Genomic DNA, 8880 nt, shown 5'->3' on the forward strand with positions numbered 1-8880 from the left:
AGCAGAGACAGGGTTTCACCATCTTGGCCAGGCTGGTCTCCTGACCTCATGATCCACCCACCTCAGCCTCCCAAAGAGCCATGATTACAGATGTGAACCACTGTGCCCGGCCCATTCAACGACTATTTAGGAATGTTCTTTGTGCCAGACTCCAGGTCAGACCCTAAGGAGAAACATGAATAAAACAAAATTACTGCCCCTAGGGGTTTAATGGTATAAATAGGACAGACATTTAACAGATAAAATTATAGTACAGTGGTATAGAGAGGGGAGTGCTGTTTTGAGATTTATTTTACTTTATTTCCATTTTTTTGAGACAGAGTCTCCCTCTGTTGCCCAGGCTGGAGTGCAGTGGCACGATCTCGGCTCACTGCAACCTTTGCCTCCTGGGTTCAAGCGATTCTGCTGCTTCAGTCTCCCAAGTAGCTGTGATTACAGGCACCTGCCACCACTGTCCGGCTAATCTGTGTAGTTTTAGTAGAGACATGGTTTCACCATGTTGGCCTGGCTCTTCTTGAACTCCTGAACTCAAGTGATCTGCCCGCCTCAGCCTCCCAAAGTGCCGGGAATTCAGATGTAAGCCACCATGCTCAGCCTGAGATTTTTTTTTAAAAAGCTCAGATAAAGTATTATGGAGGCAAAGAAGAAGTATATAATTCACTGGAGTAGTTGAGAAAGGCATCATATTTCAGCTGGGTCCTGAAGAATGAGATTTTCCATATAAGAAGCAGAGGAGGAACACTCTAGGTAAAAGGAAGGGCATATGCGAAAACATGAGGGTTGTGAAAGGATTGGACTGAGATACAGGAATAAGCACAGAGGATATCTCTGGGATTTTTCCCTAATATACAGTTATGTCCATATTGGCTTCTTGACTGTTGGCTTCTGGAGGTACTCAACTCAGGCAGGTGCTCAATTTCCAGAGGAGATATCATATCTAAGGTCTTGAGTCATGGTGGTGGTGATAGAGAGGGATGGGAAAGGTTTGATCTTGTATCTGATTTTCTGTTCTTGCTGTGGCCCCACCCTGGGATGTCTTTTTTCCCCATGCTGACCTCTCCTTAGCAGTTTCTTCCTCTTGGAGTGGCACATCAGCTGTTTCTGAAGTTCTCCAAGCTGTATGGATAAGAGACAAAGAGGAAATAGGAAGTCGCTTTCCATGTCTTTAGCTGGATTAAATCATAGAATGAGTGCCAGCAAAGCTTAAGGTTTCCAGGTTAGCTGAGGGAGGCCATTTGTAAACTTGTTTCTGAACTCCTGTAGCAGAGAGAATGTTCAAGCAATGGGTCTCCTGCCTGTTTCCCTCTGCTTTGCCATCCCGTGGGATAAAGGAACCACCTCAGGTTCCCAAGCCCCAAATCAATAGCACAGAGTTTGGAGTCCATGCCCTGGGCTAAAATTAGACTCCATAGTTTCTAGTACTGATTGGCCCATTATTGTAATAGTAATTAGTCTGTAACTGTTTATTTGTAACATGGAAGATGTTTGTCTGCTGTTCCATGCATCTTTCTAAGACAGATCCTAAGTTCTATTCAATTTATTTTCCAGAGTAATACATTTCTAGTCTGGGACCATGGTTCACCCAGCAGTAGAGAAGTCCCCAGGCTGGTCCAATTTAAATCAGTGACATTTCAGTAAATTTCTGGATGTTCCCCTCTTACGATTTCTAGGTTCTCACCAGGTTTTTGGGCTCCTCCACTCCTATTGTGTACTGGTTTCCAGCTCACTTGCTTCAGGATCAAGAGCCGCTATTGAGGTCCTTAAAGACTGTGCCTTCGAAGCCTCTAACAGAGGACTCCCCACCAGGACAAAAGGTCCCTAGAAATCCTATCATGGGACTTTTGTATCACTGGAAAATCTGTTCTCCAGTCACACGATACATTCTAGGCTACTTCCTGACTTACTGGCTCCTGGGACTACTCCTTCATTGCAACTTCCTGCCTTGGACATGACCGGGACTCTCCAGGGACAGGCTGAAAGCCGACTTAACCCAGGGGTCTGAAAGTAAAACTACACGTTGGAACTGCCTGTGCTGCCTTGGGATCATTGCTGTGTCCATTATAATCTCTCTCTTTGAAAGCTGGTCGGGAATGGGAGAAGTGTCAGCCACTAGAGAGCCCCTTCTGGTCCTGGCTAGGGCAAATTTTAGAGTAACAATATTTTCTGTAACTGAAGATTGTCTTATTCCAAGTCTGAAGTACACCTGGATCTGTCTAGTCAATCAACATAGCAGAGACAGTCTTACACCTACCACTGACCTGCGTGTAATTTAAATATCAATTATTGAAATGTAAATTTCATCAAAGCTATTAACTGACAGGCAGCTAACAGTCCACACAAGATGGTACAGGCCTAAACAGTGTAGTGGCAGTAGTGAAGTGGGACCATTTTTTCTAACTGGGACATTGTTTCTGATGAATTTTTTTAATGATTTGTGCATTTTTATTTATATGAAAAAAATCTTACAAAGATATACAAATTAAACTTCTTTCAGTTATATGTGCAATGAATTGCCTTTTTAAAAATAATACAGGGTGGGCACGATGTCTCACACTGTAGTCCCAGTACCCTGTGAGGCTGAAGTGGGCAGATAACTTGAGGCCAGGAGTTTGAGACCAGCCTGGCCAGCATGGTGAAACCCATCTCTATTAAAAATACAAAAATTAGGGCATGGTGGTGCACACCTGTAATCCCAGCTACTTGTGAGGCTGAGGCATGAGAATTGCTTAAACCTGTGAGGCAGAGGTTGCCGTGAGCTGAGATCAGGCCACTGCACTCCAGCCTGGGCAACAGAGTGAGACTCTGTCTCAAAAAAAGTAAAAAATAAAAATAATACAAATATTTTCATGCTGTTTCCTTTTTGTGGTAAAAAGTAAAATAATTTTTTTTCTTAAAAATTTTTTTAAGCTGACAGTTTTCTGAAAAAGTTAAGTAATTTTTAAAAATTAAGATGATACAAATCAGTTGGAGGGAAAAGGGTAAGAAGAAGGTATCAGGAACCCTGGATTCTAATCCTCTCAGTAAAACCCCCTTTACCAGCCATGTGACTTGGGAGAGTTTTCAGAACCTTAGTTACCTCCTCTGAAAATCGTGTGAAATTATGATATTCTTCAGGGGGTGGTGGTGAACCATACAATCTCTTGTAAGTCCCTTTCTGCTCTAAGATCTTAAGAACTGCCTTAAACAACAGAATCCCCCCAGTCTAAACCCTTATGTAGAGGCTTAAACGTGTGATTTTAGGAGAAAATACCTAGTTCTCCTGTCTTCAGCAATTAGAAGAAACTCCTCCTCCACCCCCAGAGTGCAACTCTGGGGAGGAACTTAGGTGGTCTTTCCTTTGAATGAGGGAAAGCAGTGATATCTAGCAGATAAGCTGCCTGTTGTGTGTTCTCAGGTGCCTGCTTGCTTGATCGGCATGCGTTAGAGGAGCCAACACAGCGGCAGGAATTGGTAAATTGTACGTAAGTCCAAGGTGGTCCAAGGTGGAATGAAATAGTATCTGCCCTGCTTCCTGGCCCCTGTTTAATCATGAGCCTATCACTATAATTGTAGTAAGATCATTGACCCCTGCTGAGCTACTTTTGCCCATTCCTTGAGCCAGGTAAGAGTTTGGCTCTGTAACATCCATCAGCTCTTTTATTTCCCACTTAAACCAAAAAAGTCCAGTAAGTAGAAACTCTTCAAAACAGATGGGTAATCATAAGCAGCTTCTGGAGAGACTCAAGAATTAGAATTTTGACACACTCCCTCTGACAGTGACACAAAGCTAAACTTGGCAGCTGAAGAGAAGTTCCTGGCTGAGCCCCAGCACCCTCTGTTGGAGCTTCTGGTCAGCCTGGCCAATAAGCATTTCCCATCCATCGATGCAGCACTAGCACAGCTGAGAGAATTTGGTCCAGAGTCAAATGCTTCTGAAAATGTACACACTGATCGGGGCAGCCCTCTGCCTTCTGCCAAGACACCGAGTGCCCTTCTTGGCAAAAGATGATCACCCCTGCCCTAATGTCCCTCCAGTTGGCAGAAACTGTTCCCTTTCTCCTTGCCAACAGCTGCAAATCCAGAGACTTCCACCCTGTGTGCAGGAAGCGTTGGGGTCCTGTTTCGGCTCTCTGTTGCTGAGGTAGGAGCACTGGATTCTTTGCTCTCCTCTTTGCCTCCTCTTGGGGGATAATCAGGACTGATTATTCATCTACTGGAAGAGGTGACTCAGACCCCATAAGGTAGGTGTGATGTCACTGTTCTGGCAGTTTCAGCTTAACTAGAGCTCATCATACCCTGAAACTTGTAACAGGAGCCCAACTAGGTGGACGCACCTGGCCTGAGCTGGGCAAAGTTTTCTTTCTGACCTTGCAGGGATTTAGTTGTTCTCTAAGGATCTACTGAATGGGCTGATTTTATGACCAGCAGCTGTCCTTTTACCGTCCTATTAACAGTCTCTTTAATAGTCTGGGAGAGGGACTTGAAGGGCCCAAGGCAGGAAGTTTCCTGTTTACCCTGAGGTCTAACAATGCCACAGCTAGGTGGGGTGTCTGCAATTTCAGAGAAGAGTCATTTCCTTCTGAGACCCTGCTAAGACAGAAACCAGACGCCTAGAAGTACCTAGAAGTAGATGCTTTTTTTTTGTTCTTTAATGAAGGTGGGAGGAGAGTGTTTGACATGCCTTTACCAGTCCTCCTGGAAAAATGTCACTTTTCTGAACAGACCCTCTCACTATCATCTAAAAATGTAATATGTGCAGGCTCAAGGGATTTGAAACTGATTGATTCTTTCAGTAATTGTTTATTAATACCGATTTTAGGGGAATAAAGATAACTCAACTATGCCTCCTGTCCTCAAATAACTGTAATAAAGTTGCTAGCAGACACAGAAAAATTAATGAAGGCAGAAAACAATAAATTCTGGAGAGTGAAAGGACTCTTCTTGCTCTATATCTCACTACTTGAATCTTTTTTTTTTTTTTTTTTTTTTTTTTGAGACAGAGCCTTGCTCTGTCACCCAGGCAGGAGTGCAGTGGTGCAATCTAGGCTCACTGTAACCTCCGCCTCCTGGGTTCAAGTGATTCTCCTTCCTCAGCCTCCCAAGTAGTTGGGGTTACAAGAGCCCGCCACCATGCCCAGCTAATTTTTGTATTTTTCAGTAGAGGCAGTGTTTCACCATGTTGGCCAGGCTGGTCTCAAACTCCTGACCTCGTGATCCACCCATCTCGGCCTCCCAAAGTGCTAGGATTACAGGCGTGAGCCACTATGCCCAGCCCTACTTGAACTCTTTATGATTAGAATGAATTCAAGTTTTATTTGTGCACTTAGAAAAAGGTAAATGAAGCACAGAGCATGTACTCTGTAAGTTCACACAAGATGGCGACCCCTTCCAGCTTGGGATGCCTGAAAAGACTTTATGGAGAAATTGTAGTTGAACTAGACTTTGAAGGATAGGTAGGATTTGAAAGTTAAGGGTATAAAAAGAAAAAAAAAAGTGCATCTTTTTAGAAGCACCTTTTGGAAGCTTCTTTTTGGTAGTGGAGGAATAAAAAAGAAAAAGTTAAGGGTGGAGAATGAATATAGAAGGCAGGAAATGGAACAGGATGGGACAGGGAGGGCTCAGTGTGAGTGGAGCTGAGGTCTTAATCTAGGCTTTGAAATCAGCCCCAAGCCCAGCTCTACTGTGTCCTAGCTATGTAAACTTGAGCCAGATACTGACTCTCTAAGCCTCAGTTTACTCATCTGTAAAATGTAGATAATAATATCTAGCTCATAGATAAAAGAATAATAACATCCCAGGCCGGGCGTGGTGGCTCAAGCCTGTAATCCCAGCACTGTGGGAGGCCGAGGCGGGTGGATCACGAGGTCAAGAGATCGAGACCATCCTGGTCAACATGGTGAAACCCCGTCTCTACTAAAAATACAAAAAATCAGCTGGGCATGGAGTACATGCCTGTAATCCCAGCAACTCAGGAGGCTGAGGCAGGAGAATTGCCTGAACCCGGGAGGCGGAGGTTGCGGTGAGCTGAGATCGTGCCATTGCACTCCAGCCTGGGTAACAAGAGCAAAACTCCGTCTCAAAAAAAAAAAAAAAAAAAAAAAAAAAAAACCCCCAAAAAAAAAAAAAAAAAAAAAAAAAGAATAACATCCCATAGGGTAGTGGTGGGAACTAAATGTTACCATATGAAAAGTGTTGAGAACAGTGCTAACAAAGGAATAACTGCATTTTGGACATGTTGGGTTTACGATGGCAGCAGCACATTTATGTGCCAGGAAATGTGGGACTGGAGACCAGGAGAGTGGTCAGGGGGGTCATCCACACAGACATGGTAATTACAGCAGCCATGCTATTGGATGGGATTGTCAAAAAGTGTAGAGAGAGAAGAGAGAGGCTCTAAGAGTGTGGGCAAGTGGCTCAACCTAACCCTAAGCCTAACCCTAACCCTAAGCCTGTTTTCTCATCTACAATGGGGCAATAGCATCTACCACATGGGCCATCATGAAGATAAAACACTTAGTACAGTGCCTGGTATGTGACAAGAACTTCATGAATGGTAGCTATTTTATTATCATTATTATAATTAAAGGACCGGAAACAAATTCTATCATTGGGGAAAAAGAGAGTTTCAAGGCCAGGCACGGTGGCTCATGACTCTAATCCTAGCACTTTGGGAGGCTGAGGTGGGTGGACTGCTTGAGCCCAGGAGTTTGAGACCAGCCTGGGAAACATGGTGAAACCCCATCTCTACAAAAAATACAAAAATTAGCTGGGTGTCCTGGTGTGCGCCTATAGTCCCAGCTACTTGGGAGACTGAGATGGGAGGATCACCTGATCCCAGGAGGTCAAGGCTGCAGTGAGCCATGATCACACCACTGCACTCCAACCTGGGTGACAGAGTGAGACCCTGTCTCAAAAAAAAAAAAAAGTTTCAAGAAGAAATGGTTAGCAGGGTCATATGCTGTTAAGGTTAAGGAAAGGATAAGAAAAGCTATTGAATTTAGGGATTAGGGATATTAGCCAAGGTAGGTTAACTGTGATACCAAACAACCGCCAAAACTCAGTGGCTGTTCCTTTCTTTTTGATTCATAGTCTAGTGCAGGTTTAGGAAGGGAGGTCTGTTCTGCCCAATTACTGGGGACCCAGTCTTGTCCATTTTGTGACATTGTCCTCCTCTAGCTCCACAGAATTCTCTACTCCTGGAAAAGTTTTAAAGAGCCAGCCTGGAAGAGTCAACACATCATTCCATTCCACTAGCTAGAACTTAGTCACACGGCCATGTCTAAACGCAAAGCAGGTGGAAAGTAGGGTTCCTAGATAAAATACAGCATGCCCAGCTACATTTGAATTTCAGGTAAACAAGTTATTTTTCAATATAATTGCATTCCAAATATCTCACGGGACATAATTCTAAGAATTTCTTCTTTGCTTAATTGAAACTCAAATGTAACCGGCATCCTGTATTTTTATTTGCTTTATCTGGTAGCCGTACTGGGAAGTGAAGTCTGGCTGTGAGTTCAAGAAGAGAACACAGATAATTGTATGTTACAGTCTGCCTTTCTGAGCCAAATACCTGTTTCTTCTCACAGAATACACTTACTCCTGCCCAAGGGAAATAGCCCCAAATCCCATCTAGTCACTGTATTCAGCTCAGAATCTCTCAGTCAGCTTCAGTATGGTTCCTTATGGTGATTTGTGAACTGAAAAAGCAAGTTATCTGCACTTCACAAACACACCCAGTATACACTGGTCGAGCAAGAAAAGGATAACCTCAATACAAACTCCCGTTCAGAAAAGGAAAGCATAGAAGTGCCATAGTCACTGGTCCAAAGCAGTTTTGAACTCCCACTGCTAAGGCAGGTCAAAGACCCCTTCCCTGGACTGCAGGAAGTTCTTGGATTAGAACTTTTTTTTTTGTTTTTTGAAGACAGGGTCCACTCTGTTGCCCAGGCTGGAAGGTACCCCAGACTGGAAGGAGGTGGTGTGATCATAGCTCACTGTAATCTCAAACTTCTGAGCTCAAGGGATTCTCCCACCTCAGGCCCTCCTGAGTAGCTGGGACTACAGGCATGTTCCACCACGCCTGGCTAATTTTTGCTATATTTTGTAGAGATAACTTGCTATATTGCCCAGGCTGGTCTTCAATTCCTGGCCTCAAGGGATCCTTTTGCCTTGGTCTCCCAAAGTGCTAGGATTATGTACATGAGCCACTACACCCAGCCTGGACTTTGTTTTTGTTATGGGATAGACTTTTTTTTTTTGAGATGGAGTCTCAGGCTGGAGTGCAGTGGCGTGATACCAGCTCACTGCAACCTCCAACCCCCTGGTTCAAGCAATTCTCCTGCCTCAGCCTCCCAAGTAGCTGAGATTACAGGCACATGTAACCATACCCAGCTAATTTTTGTATTTTTAGTAGAGATGGGGTTTCATCATGTTGGCCAGAATGGTCTGGATCTCCTGACCTCATGATCCGTCTACTTCGGCCTCCCAAAGTGCTGGGATTACTTGTGTGAGCCACCACACCCGGCCTGGGATGGACTCTTTTGTCCATTGTTCTCCATGGCTCCTGGATGTGACTTTCTAGGCAGTTCTTCCTTGCGTTTTTAAAATTTTATTTTAAAGAGACAGGGTCTCACTCTGTTTTTCAGGCTGGAGTGCAGCGACAGAATCATAGCTCACTGCAGCCTCAAAATCCTAGACACAAGTGATCCACCTACCTTATCCTCCCAAGTAGCCCCAACTACTTACAGGCACAGATTGCTATGCCTGGCTTCTTCCTTGATTACCCTTCATGGCCACATCTGAAGTTGGCTTTGGGGAGTATGACCTTCTCCTTGGAAAATGCTCAGCTTTTACCAAGCCACTTTCTACTGGTGAAAACAAGGGAGCCTAAAGTTATTTTAG

General features: G+C 44.2%; 1 protein-coding gene across 6 annotated transcripts in view; it reads left to right on the forward strand.

Annotated features, from left to right (window-relative positions):
• The window catches only part of PIGV (phosphatidylinositol glycan anchor biosynthesis class V), an 11994-nt gene extending 9495 nt beyond the window's left edge, over positions 1-2499 (forward strand). For 5 of the 6 annotated variants that reach the window (XM_017534806.2, XM_017534808.2, XM_037740693.1 and 2 more), the window contains one exon: positions 1671-2497. In XM_017534806.2, coding sequence (XP_017390295.1) covers positions 1671-1952 — 282 coding nt within the window. In that variant the 3' untranslated portion in view covers positions 1953-2497. Of the gene's footprint in view, positions 1-1670 lie in introns of all 6 variants that reach the window. The other variant, XM_017534805.2, reaches the window with a different exon arrangement.
• Positions 2500-8880: the final 6381 nt, after the last annotated feature.

The sequence above is a fragment of the Cebus imitator genome, unplaced genomic scaffold (genome assembly GCF_001604975.1).
Source record: "Cebus imitator isolate Cc_AM_T3 unplaced genomic scaffold, Cebus_imitator-1.0 Scaffold87, whole genome shotgun sequence".
NCBI lineage: Eukaryota > Metazoa > Chordata > Mammalia > Primates > Cebidae > Cebus > Cebus imitator.